Source organism: Chrysemys picta, chromosome 3 (genome assembly GCF_011386835.1).
Source record: "Chrysemys picta bellii isolate R12L10 chromosome 3, ASM1138683v2, whole genome shotgun sequence".
In the NCBI taxonomy this organism is placed as follows: Eukaryota; Metazoa; Chordata; order Testudines; family Emydidae; genus Chrysemys; species Chrysemys picta.
In genome coordinates, this window is record NC_088793.1 from 197,095,834 (window position 1) to 197,113,783 (window position 17,950).

The 17,950-nt window shown below is 42.9% G+C and overlaps 1 protein-coding gene across 15 annotated transcripts in view; it reads right to left on the reverse strand.

Annotated features, from left to right (window-relative positions):
* MACROD2 (mono-ADP ribosylhydrolase 2) overlaps window positions 1-17,950 on the reverse strand; it is a 1,307,214-nt gene that overhangs the window by 1,236,010 nt on the left and 53,254 nt on the right. For all 15 annotated transcript variants that reach the window (XM_042847036.2, XM_042847039.2, XM_042847056.2 and 12 more), the window contains exon 3: window positions 106-213. In XM_042847036.2, coding sequence (XP_042702970.2) covers window positions 106-213 — 108 coding nt within the window. The remainder of the gene's footprint in view (window positions 1-105; window positions 214-17,950) is intronic.

Sequence of the window (17,950 nt, forward strand, 5' to 3'; positions counted from 1 at the left end):
ACGTGTTATGGTTTCCACAGAATGTAGTCATGTTATACATCTTTTTCCCCCAGAACTGTAAATACTGCAAGTTTCTAAATATAACCACATTAAAAGATTACTTACCGGCATTAACTATAGCATCAATCTCAAGCAATGTAATGTCACCTCTGTAGAGAGAAACCTTCTCACTCAGACTTTTCTTCACCTGCAAAGCTTCCTTAGTGTTTTCATCTGCAAACCAAAAAAAAGGGGAAGTTATGAATGATCAGAATATGAACAATTGTAATATCTTGCATTAGAAGTTTAAAACATGGAGACAAGATTCAATAAAGGATTCCTATTACACTACCATTGTCAGCTTAACATAATATCTAATTATTATCTGTGCGCCCACCCCCCGGCAGCTGGAGCCACTCGTGTGTTCCCATCCTGCAGCCTTGGCAGGGGCTGGAGCCGGAACTGTTCCCCCCACCCTGGGGCGATGGGGTTGGGACTGTCAGCCCCCTCTCCACCCTTATGGGGATCCAGGTGTCATTCCTCCCCCTCCCGCCCTCTCTCTCCTCATTATTTTCAGTAAAAGTCACTGAAAAGTCAATTTTTGTTTATTACCCCGGACCTGTCGGTGACTTTTACTAAAAATAACTGACAAAATCTTAACCTTAACTATGTGGTTATTCTTGAGAAAATGAGTAGTTATGACAATTTTCAGTTTTACCCCTAGAGGGCACTGATAGCCCAAAAAGGGACACAAGCACTTGATAACTACTGTACCAGTTCCAAAACATAAATTAGTGTAAGTTTTTGCTTAAAAACAAAGCCCCTTAAACACCAATAAATTATTGATCAATTTGTAAGCACCTAAAGGATAATAGGGTTAAACAGAATAGCCAGAATGAATTTGTCAAAAACAAATCAAGCCAAATCAACCTAATTTCCTTCTTTGACAGGGCTACTGACCTAGTGGATTGGGGTGAGGGGCAGTGGGAGCAGTAGAGAGGAAATATTTTAATTTTAATAAGGCTTTACAGTCCCAAAAAGGAAAGGTGATGAGATTACTGAGAGGTGGATGCATAATTGGTTGAAAAAGCATACTTAAAGATAGGTTTCAGAGTAGCAACCGTGTTAGTCTGTATCCGCAAAAAGAACAGGCGTACTTGTGGCACCTTAGAGACAAATTTATTAGAGCATAAGCTTTCGTGGACTACAGCCCACTTCTTCAGTCCACGAAAGCTTATGCTCTAATAAATTTGTTAGTCTCTAAGGTGCCACAAGTACTCCTGTTCTTTTTACTTAAAGATAGTTATCTATGGTTCGCTGTCAAACTGGGAGGGTGTTTCTAGCAGGGTCCCTCAGGGGGTTCTCCTGGATCCCATACTAATCAATATTTTCATTAATGACTTAGATAATGGAGTGGAGAATATGCTTATGAAATCTGCAAATGACAGCAAGCTGTGAGGAGTTGAAAGCACTTAGAGAACAGGATTAGAATTCAAAATGACCTTAACAATTGGAGAATTAGTCTGCAATCCAAAAAAATGGAATTCAATAGAGACAAATGCAAAGTACTACACTTAGGTAGGAAAAAATAATCAAATGCACAACTACAAAATCGGTAATAACTGGCTAGGTGGTAGTGCTGCTAAAAATAGTCTTGGGGTTACAGTGGGATCACAAAATGGATTAGGAGTCAACCATGTAGTCGAGAAAAAGGCTAATGTCATTCTGAGGTGTATTAACAGGAGTGTCATAAGAAAGACATTGAAGGTAATTGTCTCACTCTACTCAGCAGTGGTGAAGCCTCCACTGGAGTACTGGGTTCAATTCTGGATGCCACATTTTTTTTTTTTTTTTTTTTTTTTTAGGAAAAATTTGGACATATTGGAGAGGACAGCATCAAAAACAATGCAAGGTTTAGAGAACCTGACCCATGAGGAAAAGTTAATACAGGGGATATTTAATCTTCACACACACACACACACACACACACACACACACACACACACACACACACACACAAAGGACTAAGCAGGGACCTAAGAACCGTTTTCAAATATGTTAAGGGCTGTTGTAAAGAGGATGGTGATCAACTGTTCCGGTCCATCAAAAGTAGGACAAGGAGTAAAATGGACTTAATCTGTGACAAGGGAGATTTAGGTTAGCTATTAGGGAAAAAACTTTATAACTATAAGGGAAATCAAGTTTTGGAACAGGCTTCCAAGGGAAGTTGTGAAATCCCCATCACTGGAGGTTAATAAAAGGTTGGACAAAAAACTGTCAGAGATGGTCGAGGTAGGACCAAGTAAACCTAAACACAGGGTCTGGACTTGATCTCTGGAAGTCCTTTCCAGCTCTACATTTTTATGATTCCATATCTGAACACTTAGAGAAAAAACTCTGTATGTAAACATTTTTAGAATGTGTTTTCATGTAGGTCTATTTGGTAACAGCCATGGCACAAAAGCAACAAATCACACACACACACACACACAAACACACACACAGGGGAAGGGGGCGGGAGAATGAGGGGAATCTTAATTGCAGCATTAGTTACTGAAGCTACTCTTAACTACTAGAACAGCTACATGAACCTTTAGGTAAGAAGCAAACAAGGATAAAAGAAACGATACAAAAAGAAACCCTAAGAAAAACCTAAACAAGTCCATCATAAAAAAAAACTTAAATGAATGATTTGCAAGGGTCATACAATTAGCCCAAACACCTATAACCCCATCATTACATCAGGGCATAACCAGTGTGGGGCAAGTGGACCAGCCGCCCAGGGCACAAAACAGTGGGGTGGGGGCACATGGAGTCACAGGCCCCCACCCCCAGATTTCTGCCTTCCATTTAGCAGAGGTTTTCAAACCATGGTGACGTACCTCACAGTTTGAAAGCTGTTGCCTCCTGCCAGGAACCAACAGATCAGAAACTGGTGGGAGCCACATGGCATGCTCAGGCCCCTAGCTTTCTGCACTATGGGAGCTGGGGTGTTGGCTGGCTGCCTGGCAGCGCTCCTTGCCCTGTTTCCCCAAGCTGGACCACCTCTGCATGGCTGGGCGCTCCCCAGACAGGGCGGGTGGCACAGATCCAAGCCGTGCCCCAGTGAACTTTTGCTAGCCGGCACTGGGCTCTTTCAGGGAGAGGCAACACCTCCTGGAGCCAGCCCCTATCTGTAGGGCCCAAGGTGCTTTAGCTGTTGATGGGCAACGATCGTGAATAACCCTAAAACTGCAGGTGGCAACCAGATACGGTCCAAATGGTCTAAATCACTGAGGGCAAGAGACTACACACCCATTAGGCTTTACACACTTATGGTTTAAACATTTTTTGTAAACTTAGAGTAGGAGGGGGGAAACTCATTGTGCCTTCTGATTATATAGGTTGCCAGCTCATCTCAGTTTTAGAGTATAAAAGGCAGCTGCCAGATCAATCAGTAATTTATCAGTACATACGTTATGTTTGGTTTACTAGTTAAAACATGACTTATGTTCATTCCTGTACTGTGAGAGTCTGCGTCATAATTACAGTACTAAAATGACATTTTTAGAGTAATTTTTCTAGCTTATTATAGTAGTCACTCCTCTCTGGGCTGGGACTCAAGTCCACATCAAGTCACAAGTGAAACTGAACTGTCAAACTGACAATTTAATGACAAGGCATTTTCAAACCTCAATGAAATGAAATCCTTCATTACAAAAAGAAAAGCTAAAGGAAAGATTTAGTGGGAGTAATGAGAGAAATGTGTAAGATTCTGGCACATTTGGCACACTTTCCTTTCAACCTATTTACCAATCCTTATAGTACTTAGTTTTGCTTTGATTTGTGCTTGAAGAGTGGATATATTTCTTCTACTATGCAGGTAGCCAAAAAAATATAATCTCATTAACTCTGCTTTAGAGCATGAGCTTCAGTCTGAAGACAAAGCAACTCTTTGCTTATTTGAGCTTTGGGAGAACTACCATCTAGAGCCATAAACATTTGTAAGAACAAAGATCAGAATTTGTTGACATCATCAATGCAAAACTCTGACAAGCACTTAGGGGATGGATGGTGCTGGTATTTGTTCAAGAGCCATACATCCAGCCATTATCTAAATCCATTTTTCATCTCCCTTCCAAACGTTCATCCCAAAGTCCCTAGATCACAATCTCCACTTTTGATCAATGACTGTTGGATTCTCCTGTCACTTCAGTGGATGAGCGTTCATCTAGCATGGACGCGAGTTCTGGGTTTGTTTCCATGGATTCTCACGTGGGAAGCAAATCCGATCCTGGATCTGCAAACGTGACTGCATATCTTTCAAGTGTAGTCATTGTTGGAAAAAGGTTTGAGGCACTGGCCTTAAGATATGCTCTCTTCTCCTGCAGAGACCTCACATACCGCTCCTTAAAAGTGGGCATGGCCTCATGGCACACAGACCTCTCCATCTGCAACAAGCTTCCAGGTTCTAAGGTCTATCTTGAATTCTTTGAGGTTGGCCTTCAAGGTGTCTAAAGATGTGTCGACCTTAAAATGCATGTGTGCGCTCAGCTGGCTGTACAGCACGGCTTTCAGTACACACGTCCAACACAGTAAAATTGAGCGCGGATGAGCATGCTCTCAATGCCAGAGATTTGCCACCTCCCATGGACTTCAGTGTTGGGGATCCTGTCCTGCCACTTGATGTTGCACATGGATCTTCGGCAGCGAAGCTGGAAGCTCTCCAGCTGCTTGATGTGATGTTGGTAGAGCATCCCTGTCTCACAGCCATAGAGGAGTGAGGTGAGTACAACAGCAGAATAGATTTTTATTTTAATTCTGTGGCAGACTCCACACTTCCTCCAGAGCCTGTGGGGGAGCCTGCCAAATGCCAAACTGGCCTCTGCCAGGTACTGAATGATCTCATCATACAACCTGGCATTGCTGGAAAGTATGCTACCCAGGCAGCAGAATTTCCTGACTGAGGTGAGGGTGTGTTGTCAATTGTGTTGATGGGATCATGGTGCTTGTGATGCTGGTGGCCTGGTGCTGGTACATAACCTCGGTCTTTTTCAGGTGGATTGTGAAACTGAAGCATTTTGACTGGCAATGGAGCAGCACTGCCCCACTAGGTTTACTTGTTCTCCTGAGGATAACTGCTTCTGACTCTTTAAAGAAAAGCAGCTGGGATGGAATTCGACTCCCATTAGCTAACACAGATGGTTGCTTTATGATTCAGCATTGTGAGGAACTGTATTAAGTGACAGTTTGAGGCAGTAGGGGCTGGGTTGAGATCTACGAGATGATTCAGAAAAGCTCTTCAACTCATCTAAAGCAGCGACATGCTCCTTTGAAGTCTTCCCTTTAAAGATAGAGTCTAAAATAATTCTGGAGAGTTACAAAACAGCTGATTATTTTCCACTGATGTTTTCAAACTTAAGGAATGCCACTAGCTGATATCCTGTGCGAGCCCAACCCACTAGAGGTGGGCAACACCTACTTTGCCAGTAGGTTATACAACTATTTGCTGGACAACAGAATGCTGAGGGATCAGCATTCCTATATTATATCCTTGGCTTGGTGAAGACAGTGTTGTCTAGTGGGAACAGCAAGTGACGGCGTTAGGACTCTTGCATGCTATTGGTTTCTTAATGTTTTCAATATACAAAATGATCATTCATGTTTGGTTCTCAAAGTGCTTTATGAAAGTGTGTGTGAGTGCAGTATAGCATATTGAGAAAACAACTAAAGTATCTAACAAGCTATTTTGAGCATGTCCCAAAGGCAAAATTTTTGCAAAGTCTATACTTCTTCCAAACCTGAACCGGGAGGTGCCAGTCGATTGGAAGCTAGTGGGAATCACCCATCCTACTCGGGCCCCTGGCTCTCCATGCTGTGGGAGAAAAGGTGCTGCCTGGCTGCAGGGCAGCCCTCCCTGCCCTGCTCCCCAAGCTAGGTTGCCTCTTCACACTCCATGGTATGCCCCGTCACACTATTGCCTCTCCCCTGAAGGAGTCCGGTGCCAGCTGTGATGTCCCATGGAGTTGGCCCCTGCGCACAGAGCCCACCTGCCATGAGATGCTCCCCAAGGCTCTTGCAGCTCTGCTGCTGGCAGTTGGGCTCTGCTGGGCATCGTGTGCTGGCGCTAGTCTCCGAGGGAGAGAAGAGCCTATCAGGGCACAGCTCCGAGCTCCCCGCCCTGCCTGGAGACCCAGCTATGCAGCACAGCTCGGAGATGTGTTCCCCACCCTGCCTGGGGACCCAGCTATGCAGAGGAGGCTTGGCTCAGGGCAGGGAGGGCTTCCAGCCAGTAAGCCAGCACCCCAGCTCCCACAGCAGAGCGCCAGAAGCCTGAGGGGGCTGGGCAGCTCCCTCCAGCTTCTGATCCACTGGCTCCTAACAGTAGGCGATGGTTTTCAAACCGTGAGGCGTGTCCCCATAGTTTGAAAACCTCTGTGCTAAATGGAAGGAAGCAATCTGGGCGGGGTACGTGACCCCATGTATCCCCCACAAACACACATTGCCTCTATGGGGCACATATATGCTTACTTGTCCCGGGTGCTAAAATGCCTAGGTATGGCTCTGTCAGTCATAAGCAACCAAAAAAAAATGAGACAACCTATAGGTGTCACTACTGCTCCACCTTTTACACTAAACTATATTAAGTAGTAATGCATTTAAGACAACTAAAATATTACATAAATGTAATGCTACATAGTGTTCACTCACACTGGTAGTGCACAGATCTGATTGTATCAATGCCACTTCCAGGAAAAGAGATACTGCCAAGTATGTCAATATGACATTTTTGTATAAATTTAAGCCACCAGCACAGATTTAATTCATCTGTACATTTGTCATCAACTGACTTTTGTTTTCAATTGCGGTTTTGTTCCTAGGGCTATTGTCACATTGTCATCAGGACACTATTCAAGGTCTTATTCAAACCCAAGAAAATCCATACAGAGGTATCAATAGGTTGAATATCAGACTGATGATAATCTGAAATATTTAACTAGTTTCCTATTATAAAGGCAAATTTCGTGCTCTCTTTTGCAAGGTAAATTGTAACCAGTACCCACTGGAGTTGGTTGCTGATAACAGTCATATAACAAGGATATTAATTTAGGTGATTGATCTGTAGCAAGTGACAGGGACCTGCAAATAAAATTCAGGGTCATACCCATATTACCAACAGGTTTTTAAAAAAATTGACTTATTTTTTGGCTTCACTGCAAACTTCTAAATAACATTGTGAGTTCTGGCTCAAGATACTGTACACTAGCAGGAAACTAGCTAAAGATAATTTGATGCACATGGGAATCTTAAAAACAAAACAAAATACTTAACTGGAAATTAATACAATAGGTCTACAGAACTTAATGTCTAGTCCCTTCACTGTTAAAAAAAACGGAATGAAGAGAACCAGCAATGAAAAAAAAAAAAAATACAGCAATTCACTTCTGTCATCACTAGCTTCTGAACTGAAGGAAAAAGAAGTCCTGCACGGTTCTATACTGCTATTAGCAGTAAGAAACATACCTAATTTTGAATTTCCTAGTGAGCCGAATAAAGAATGACTTGAAGTTACATGTGGCAAGTTTGTGTAAGTGGCAGGAGCTTTGTCAGTCATTTAATGCTATGCTTATCAACCCCGGAAAGGCTGTTTTAAGTGTCTCACTATTCCCTACAGTTCAACTATCCTACATGCTGCAGGAGCTTATCACTGGATCACAATTTATAAATTATGAAACTGACATTAATAGCATCCTAGAAGGAAAATGAAATTACACTTCATCATTTGTCTAGCACACAGAGCTATTCACAAGAAAATAATCATCCCACCATGGCTTTTAATTTTTTTTTCCTGGCTATGCTTCACAAAACATAACGAACTGGTGCTTGAAATAGGTAACAGCAGGACATATTAATTAATTTTTTCTATTTTTATTTGAGTGCCAGGTACTTTAGCAGTGAACTACCCTGTTACCACTTGGCTGAACACTGTTGTCTCAATGAACAGCCTTTTTTTGGTAAGTTAACAGGAAAACTCAACCACAACACTTTGGTCTTACAAGCTGATCTCTTTTTCTGGACTTAAGAGTTATGTAAGAAAAAAAGCATTTTAAAGGAAATAGTTATTCATATTTAAACCTTAAAGAATTTTATTTTATCTGCAAGAATAGTAATGCCTTAGTTCAGTTTTCAACAAATTCACCTGTTCAATGAGGCTTTTGTGCTTTTACAAAAGATAATGTTACAGCTTTTTCACTTATCGCCTTTGCACAGAAGGATGTTTAACAGCAATGAAAAAACTTGGAAAACGGTAAGTCTCATTCAGACCTCAAAGTACTCAACAGAAAGACGACAAAGACAATAAATCTATTCATTTCCTCCTGTTAAATATTACCCATTATAAGTGTTGTTGCTCCTTTGCCCAGCATTAGACTTTGGGGCTTTGTAGTTAGTTTCCTAATGAAGGAGGATTGATGACAGTCTCAGGGTATTTTCTACTTCTATAACCAATTTACAAGATGTACATAATTCCTGCTTACCTTGAGAAAAGGTGTCAAACTACACACATGTAAGTCACTTGCAGAAACTTCAGCTAAGACTCCACAGAATCAAGCCCTGTTGCCACAAACAGCTCCCTTCCATCTCATCTTTGTTTCGGCTTTTAGTGCGTTAATTGTCACTGTCTGCAAGCAGCAGTTTGTTCAACCGGAGAACCACTTAGCCAGAATCCCTAGCAGTTGACCAACCTAGTGCTAGACTCCTTATGCCAGTGAGAAAGGTATGATGTCTTCAAGATATGGAATCTGGCATACTGAAATAAAATATTCTCTGGAGCTCAGTAAGAATAGGCCAACAGGTTCTCAGACTTCATGCTATTATACAAAACAACAATGTGTGTGTATATATTATGTTAATTAAATCAAATCAGTGAAAGATTTACCATCCACTTCAAGTGTAATGAAGTTATTTCTTGCTCTATTACTGAAACATCCCTACTTCCATCCTCTAGAGATGGACCTTGAGCAGCAGCAGTTGCTGTTTAAAGCTAATCTTCCTTTGTCTTCATAGCTAGTTACCAAATCTGTAAACACTAGGGCTGTCAAGCGATTAAAAAATTAATCATGATTAATTGCACTGTTAAACAACAGAATTTATTAAATGTTTTTGGATGTTTTTCTGCAGAATGCCTGTTCTCACTTTCAGGTGACTTTGTAATTAAGAAGCAGGCAGCAGTATCTCCCATAAATGTAAACAAAACTTGCTTCTCTTAGAGATTGGGTGAACAAGAAGTAGGACTGAGTGGACTTGTAGCCTGTAAAGTTTTACATAACTCCACTCAAAAACAAAACAACCTAACAAAAAACCTACATTTGTAAGTTGCACTTTCACAATAAAGAGATTGCACTACAATATTTGTATGAGGTGAATTGAAAAATACTATTTTTTTTATCATTTTTACAGTGTTAATATTTGTAATAAAAAATATAAAGTGACCACTGTACACTTTGTTTTCTGTTTTGTAATTGAAATCAATATATTTGAAAACAGAAAAACATCTTTGCCAATACTGAAGGAGGACCTCTCATTTCAGGGCTGTGATCTGTTCATTGTGTATACTCAAGAAGCCTTGCTTTCTTTAAAAGATTCGAGATTCACTCTGCTCCTTGGGAGTAAACACACCAGCTCCTGGGAAAAAGCAGGCCAGATCTTCACCAGACAGAAGCCCTCTCTCTACTTATTACTATAATTGCTGCAAGATAGTAACAACTTAGCAACCTAAACTGGGTTGTGAATTTTTTTCCATTTTTGATTATTATTTTTTTAATTATGTATTATACTTGGTAATTCCTTACTGAGCACTGAATGAGGCCCTCACAGTTGTTAATTTGTCTAATTATTTTCACTACCACCTTTGGAAAAGGAGAAAGGCCTTTACTAGGGCTGTCGATTAATAGCAATTAACTCAAAAATTAATCATGATTAATTGCACTGTTAAATTTCAATTGGTATTCTATTGTTTATTAAATCTTTTTGGATTTTTTCTACTTTTTTCCCCTCTACTTTTTCAAATATATTGATTTCAATTACAAAACAGATAAAGTGTACAGTGCTCACTTTGTATTATTTTCAATCAGAGCCAGTGGTGCAAAACTGCAGCTGTTCAGCTGCCTAAGATCAACAGAAGGCAACTGCTTTCCCCATCAGCTGCCAGCAAATGAAGTACTGCCAGAACTGGAGCCCCTACTTTTAGGTAGCTGCAGGAGAGGCTCTTGACAAGTCCATTTCCTGCCTGGCAGCAATTAAGGAAATAGATGTTGCTTCAGCAGCTGCTGACTAGTACCTGCTGGTTACCCACACTTGAGAGAAGGCAGCTGCTCAAAAAGGGGAGTCCATCCTGCCCCAATGCAGAACTCCAGAGCCTAGTGAGGAACCCAACATATTCCAGTAAGAGACCCCAGTGAAGAGTCCCAGACCCCAGCAAACCCCAGTGAAGTTCTTCAGACCAGGGCCTGAGCACACCCTAGTGAAGGAATCCAAGCCCCAGTAAAAGACCACAGCCTCAATACTCACAAGGTAAATAAGAACCAAAAAAGTGTATACTGGTGGGAAAAAAAAAACCCTCATGATTTTTAAGCCGATCCCATGATGTGGAGGGGGGAGAGGACGGACCCGATTTGTGATTTTAAAATGTCTAACAGATATACTGCCCACTAAAAGACATTTTCAACTGAAACTTTAGCCAAATACCAGATGCCAAATACCAAATTAAGAAAAATAAAATAACTTTTTAATAGAGGAAGAAAAACGAAGAAAGGCTTTTAAAAAACTTAAAGCTGGTGATTATATAGAAAGCAGGACAACATTGAAATTGTCTGCAAAAAAAAAAAAAAAAAAAAAAAAAAAAGATGTTGACAACCATCAAAACATGACCTTTTTAGTGTATTAGTAATAGTCCTGACACAACAACACCATTTACTGGAGAACTGCTGCCCCTCTCCCATCAGACAGAAGTTCTACGTTACATATAGTTTCAAAATATAAAAGCCTGAAGTGGGATTGGTACTGGGAAAGGAAAAGTGCCTGGGGATTACACACTGTAGAGCGGGGGTGGGCAAACCTTTTGGCCTGAGGACTGCATCGTGTTTCCAAAATTGTATGTAGGGCCCTCCCCCTTCCATGTCCTCTGACAGCCCCCGGAACCCCTGCCTCTGACTGCCCCCTGCCACCCCATCCAACCCCTGCTCTCATTCTTGACTGCCCCTCCCCTCCCACCCCACCCCGGGACGATTGCCCCATCCAACCACCCCTTCCTCCCTGTCCCGTCACTGCCCCCAGAACCCTTGCTCCTGACTGCCCCCACCACCACCACCCCATCCAACCCCTGCTCTCATTCCTGACTGCCCCCGCCCCGGGACCCCTGTCCCATCCAACCACCCCTTCTCCCTGATCGCCTCTGGACCCTCTGCCCCTGACTGCCCATCCAACTCCCATCTCCTTCCTGACTTCCCCCTGGGGACTCCTACCCCCATTCAACGCCCCCGTTTTCCACCCTCTGACCGCCCTGACCCCTATCCACACCCACCACCCCAAACTCCCCTGCTCCCTTACCATGCTGTCTGGAGCACCGGTGACTGGCGGCGCTACAGCTGCGCTGCCCAGAGCGCCAGGGCAGGCAGCCGCACCGCCCAGTTGGAGCCAGGCCACGAGTCTGCAGTTGTGCTGCCCGGCAAGAGCTCGCAACCCTGCCGCCCAGAGCATTGCACCAGGGCGAGCTGAGGCTGCGGGGCAGGGGAGGAGTCAGGGACTAGCCTCCCGGGGCAGGAGCTCAGGGGTCGGGCAGGAGGGTCCCGCGGGCCATAGTCTGCCCACCTCTGCAGTAGAGCATCTGTCTTTCCATCTCTGAGTCCCTCCCAAAAAAATTTTTTTTTCCTTCCTTCACAAGTTTGACAGTGATATTTTACATGACTGAACATGCTCCATTTGAAGAGGAAATGATGCATTCTCTGATTGTACACACACACACACACACACACACACACCAGTAAGGAACATGGATGGAGAGGGATTGCAGACTTCCTGGAGGCCAAGAGCCCCACCTAGAAAGCACATGCAATTCAGAGCAAAAGTATGTGCATCTAACAGGTTTCCTAGGTGTCAAACTTAGGGGGTGGGAGCTGTAACAAAGCCTTGAATTAAGCAGTCAAAACTCGTGTGTGTGGGGTATATGGAAGGAAGCAGTATGCGTTTGGCTCAGAGTCTGAGAGCCCCTGGAAAGGAGCTGATGCGCAGAATAGCTCATTCTTGGGACGGGCAAGGATTCTTTACCTGAAACTCCTTGTGGGAGGGAGAAAATTGAAGTCCCTGGGTGCTGTTAGTTCCAACCACTGGCCAGGAAAGACAAGAGACTAGATAACCAAGTAGGAAAATCTGACTCCATGACATGGTTTTCTCCTCCATATGAGAAACTAACCTGCAAGGCCCCGAATTTTGGCCAATGGTCAGCCAAAGGGGCAACCAGATGAACTGAAGTGGGCCCCATATCCACGAAAGAGAGGTGAACAACTGGGTAGTAGATCTAAGGACTTATAAATCCTGTTTCCAGCATCTAGTTTGCAGAATTGAAGACACTTGCAAGTAAGTTTTGATGTTTGTTTTTGGTGGGTGTGGATGGGGAGAGAAGAAAATATAATCGAAGTTTATTCTTCCCAACCTGTTTCTGCACTTTATTTCTTGCCTGGCAAGTAATTAGTGCGTACCTTTCTAAATATTTGTCAAAACAGAGGTGCTGTTGATTGCGAGAACCAAACATGTTAAGAAACAGAGGAGTTACTCTTTCTCCTCACCCAGAAGGGGAGTCCATCAGGGTCAAGTTCTGCACACTTATCTTGTTAACTAGACAGCACAGCTTAACATAAATGAAAGAATTAAATGATAGTTTAACATATTCCTGTTGTCAGTTTGCAACTTTTATGTTTTGCCCAACAAAGCAAGAAGAGCATGCACGCTAGCAGGCTATTGTTAAAAGGCTTCATTTGCCTGAAGTGTAACACATATTTCGACATTTCGCCGATTATGCTTTTTCCTTTTGTTATACAATGTGTCGCTCAGCTATAAAATATAGCTCCTAAAAAAAGGATAGACCCAAAAAAAAAAAAAAAAAAAACCACAAAACCCAACTTATGTGAGCAGCGTAAAATGAAGAGTCTAGAAAACACCTTCTCTTCCCAGATGACAGTTACTTGCAGGGTTAGGGAAATAACTGACTTTACACAAAGCAGCTGCACAAAAAGATAAAGCAAAAACCTGAATATTTATGTGGAAACAACAAGCTTAAGGAGAGTGAAGTTTCTGAAATTATGTAGCAAAGTTATTCTCCAATGTTTATGACTGTTTCTAGTTATCTCACTCTTAAAATATTATGTAGCTATACATCACAAAAGCTGCTATGTGTTCTAATATTATTGTTAGTTATTTACGTTACTGTAGCACCTAGTAGCACCTAGAAGCCGTAGCCACGGACCAGAACCCTATGGTGCTAGGCAGTGTATAAACACAGAACAGAAGACTGCCCATGCACCAAAGAGCTTACAGTCTATGCGTAAGACAAGAGACAACAGATGGAGACAGGGGAGTATAAGGAAACAGTGAGAGAACACTGATTAGCATGGTTGCCAGTGGTCTCAGTACTCCAGCCACCTAGTCATTGTCAAGTTTTTTTATAAGCATCATGGCAAAGAAGAGTTTTAAGGAGAGATTTGAAGAACAGTGAAGTGAGATTGTTGATATTTATGGGGAGTTCCTCCCCAGTGCAAGGGGCAGCACAGGAGAAAGCACAATAATGCTTGCTGGAAAGTTAGCAAGTAGGTGATGAGTTTGGCATTATGGGACAACTGGAGGCACAAGCCGACCTTTTGATAATGAATGAGAGAAGATAGGTAAGGTGGAAATATGCTCTGCACAGCCTGAAAGTGAAGACAAGCAGCTTATGTTTGAAGATAAGGAGCGAGCCAAAAGAGAGGGGCAATATGGGCAGAGCAAGAAGAAACTGATGTCCACTAGATTTTGTTTCTCTAAACGAACAGAAAACGGCACATGTGACATTGGCTTACTTATATGATGTTCAGCTTGGAACCTGCAAGAACTTCTTCCTTTTCCCCCCTCCTTCTCAAAACATCTAGTGATTAGAGTGCACTAGAAGAGGTGTTCTGAATGTGCCAGCCTTTAACCCATCCCACTTCAGATTTTTGGGGGTGTTTTTGATTTTTTACCGTATCCTGCTGCACTGAACATCCCCCTAAAAAAAGGGGGGGGGGGGAGAAATCTTATTGAAGAAAATGCTGCAAGAAAGTTTCTGGCAAGGCTGTATCAAAAACGTGATCTAAAATTCATTTTCATTCAATTCACTCATTTCAGATCACTAAAATTGAAACCATGTTTCTTCAAAATGTATTTCTCCAGCTTTACTGGGATGTCCATTGGAGAACAGTAGTCACATAGATCTCAAAACAGACTAAACAACAGTATGGAAAGTATTTCCCCAACATCACATAAGCTCTAACATTCTGCTCACACGCGAGATATAGAGGAATATGATCTTCGCCGAGTCGAGAGGAAAGTACTTGAACAATTAATTTCAAGACAAGTTATTTTTACCAGCTACACAGCTCTCTCCTTAAATACATCAAGGCCAAGTCAAACTGTTTACTTACTAGAAAAGAAAGTACAAAATAGGCTGGAAACTTACAAAGGCAAATCAGTTCTAGAAATAAGTTTACTTGCATCTGTCACATTGTATCAAGCTATTATAAATACCAATGTTAGTCTTGTTAATATATTTGCACACAGACATTGTCAGATTTTATCAAGACCAACAGTATATATTTTGTATAGGAACAGCAAGTGTATATATTTCAAGATCTCCACTCCTCCTTGAGTTCTTCATGCAATTCTACTGCCTTTTATTTAGGCAAAACATTTAAAAACCGGTCTCATGCCTTCCTGATGCTGGATCAATCACTATACTTCTAAAACAATCATCATTTAACTCAAATCACATTCTGAAGCTACACATGTGATGGGTTTTGTTGCAAGCTTCCCAGAATATAAGAGTCATTAACAGCCCTGGATTTAAGAGAGAAGATACATATATGTTTGCCTAATCATCATGACCAGATCTGTGCATAGAGGAGAATCCTCCAAGAACAGAAAGCATGAAGAGGGTTTTGAACATCAGCCTTCTCCATGGTACTCCCTCCCCCGCCTTCTTCTAGCCAGGGGTACTCAGACAAAGCTTAAAACTGTAGGAATTTGTTTTATAAAATACCGTAGTTAATTTACTTCAAGATGTACCAATGAGAACAAATATACAGCGCCCTCACCTCTGCTCACCATACAGCATGGATTCAGTTGCCCAGCAACTGTCCAGTCTAACTGAGCTCAGAACTTATTCACTTTTTTTTCTGGTTGCATACATCACATAACTACATCTGTATATAACAATGAAATATAGACTGATGGCTAAAAATAGGTAGTGTTAACAACACAAAATCTCAGTGATGAGAAGCGAAGTGATGAAATTTATCTTGCCAGTACCAATGCGCTTTCTGAAATCACTGGTCAGACAACGACTGACAGCATGCGGACCTCACCCTGTCAAGTAAAACATTGATATAGATCCTGTTTTGTCCCTGGTATCAAAGAGACATAAATAGGACGAAAAGTACATTGAAATGGGATCTACTCGGACTGGAGACCGTGAATACCCTCAGCTACAGTGTGTGTTATGTGGTGAAGTCCTGTCAAATAATAATCTAAAACCATCTCTTTCTACACTTGGAAGCAAAATATAAACACCACAAGGACACACCACCAGAATTTTTCGAGCGGATGCAGGTGCAGCTCATGGCGAGCAAGAAAGTTTTGCACCCTGCTGCCGCGGACGACAATATTAAGGCCCTGAAAGCATCAGACTTAGTGAGTTACAGAGCTGTGAAGTCAGAAAACTTCACACCATAGCATAGGAAGGAATACTACCTGCAGCTAAAGACATGGTAAGCACTATGCTTTGAAAGAACGCCCCAAAATTAATTCAGTTAGCACCATTATCAAACAGTGTCATGTTGAATTTATGATATGGCCAATGATATCCTAACTCAATTAATGAACCGTGTCACTAGCAGTCAGTACCTTGCTCTGCAGCTAGATGAATACACAGATGTGGCAGGCTTACTTCATCTTCTGGTGTATGTGTGTACATTTATGCAGGGGCAATACAGGAGGACATTTTGATTTGCCTGTCGCTGGCTACCAGAACAACAGCTGTGCTAGAGGCAATGGTCAGAGGAGACACACCCATATTAAGAGCTCAGTCTATCAGTGGCCCTCAAATAGCTCAGGAGGTTCTGATGACTTCTGTGGGAGATGGCAGAGGATATCTCCATCTTTTCCAAGAACTCAAAATAGGGATGGGCAGCAGGATCTGCCAAGTCCTACAGGTCTTAATCCTGTCATTGTTGTTCAACATTTACGTGATACCTTTGTTCAATTTATAACTGGCCAAGTGATTATGCCTCTCACATTGGTATTAGGACCTGACCACAATGATCTATACCAGTTTAATCACCAGGATGTTCTTCAAGGGCAGCCAGTAGGGTTACCATATCCAGCAAATAAAAAAAAAAAAAGAGGACCCTCCACGGGCCCTTGCCCCGCCCATTTCCCCACCCCCGTCCCCGCCCCAACTCCGCCCCTCCCTGCCCTAACTCCGCCCCCTCCTCCCTCTCACTCCCTGCCACAAGGAAAGGGCTGGTCCAGCGCTACCGGCTTCACGGTTTGCCGGGCAACCCCCAGACCCTGCGCCCCCGGCCGGCGCTTCCCCAGCGCAGCTGGAGCCCGGGAGGGGAAGCGCCCAGCTGGGGGCGCAGGGTCTGGAGGCTGCCCGGCAAACTGTGAAGCCGGTAGCGCTTGGGCTTCGGGCAGCCCCCTTGCCTCCAGACCCTGCGCCCCCAGCTGGGCACTTCCCCCTCCCGGGCTCCGGCGGCGCAGGGTCCGGAGGCATGGGGGCTGCCCGAAGCCGGTAGCGCTCGGGCAGCTCGGCTCTTCAACAGAGCCGAAGAGTCAGGGGAGGAGCAGAGCCGCCATTTTCCCGGACATGTTCGGCTTTTTGGCAATTCCCCCCGGACCGGGGTTTGAGTGCCGAAAAGCTGGACATGTCCGGGAAAAAGAGGACGTATGGTAACCCTAGCAGCCAGCAGCTGGAGCTGATACAGCATACAACAGCCTGCATGCTATAAAGGACATAGTAAGACAAGCACACCACAGTGTTGGCTTTCAAGTTCCAAGATCATTTTAAAGGTCCTGGTCCTTCAACTAAGAAACCCTAAATTCACTGGGGACTTGTGTGGTCAGTGACCACCATTAGCACCTGATTCAACCACAATATTTTGTATCTCAGAACCCAGTGTATATATCGTATATCCCCAGGGCAGAGCTTTCTCAGTGGACTGACTTCTGCCAGAGACTAAACTGAAACAGAGTCCTACTACTTTCAGAAGAGGTTTTGAGACCATCTGGTTTCTTACAATATTTTCCCAACAGATGGGCACCGTCCTTCACCTACGCTTGAGTCAGACCCCGCTAACATATGTCAAAGGATAAGAGCTGTGTCCCCATCAAGAAGCATTCTTTTGTACAACAACTTATGATAGAGTACCCAAATAATTCCAACTCGTGCTTTAAAAGTATGGTTAAACAGTTTCAACTAGTATGGCTAAAAGTTAAAAAGAATCAACTTGAGAGGCAGCCTACTAGAGGGAGCCTTTAACACAGGTATAAGCATAGTGTGTTGAGAGCTGCGCTGCCGTAAGATCTCCGTGTAGCCATTAAGCCAATGGAGTGTTTCAAACTATTTATAATAGATATCATGTATAACACTTCTTATAAGAATACTTAGATTCACAGTTGCATTCAAAGAGGTATCATCATTGTCTGCCAA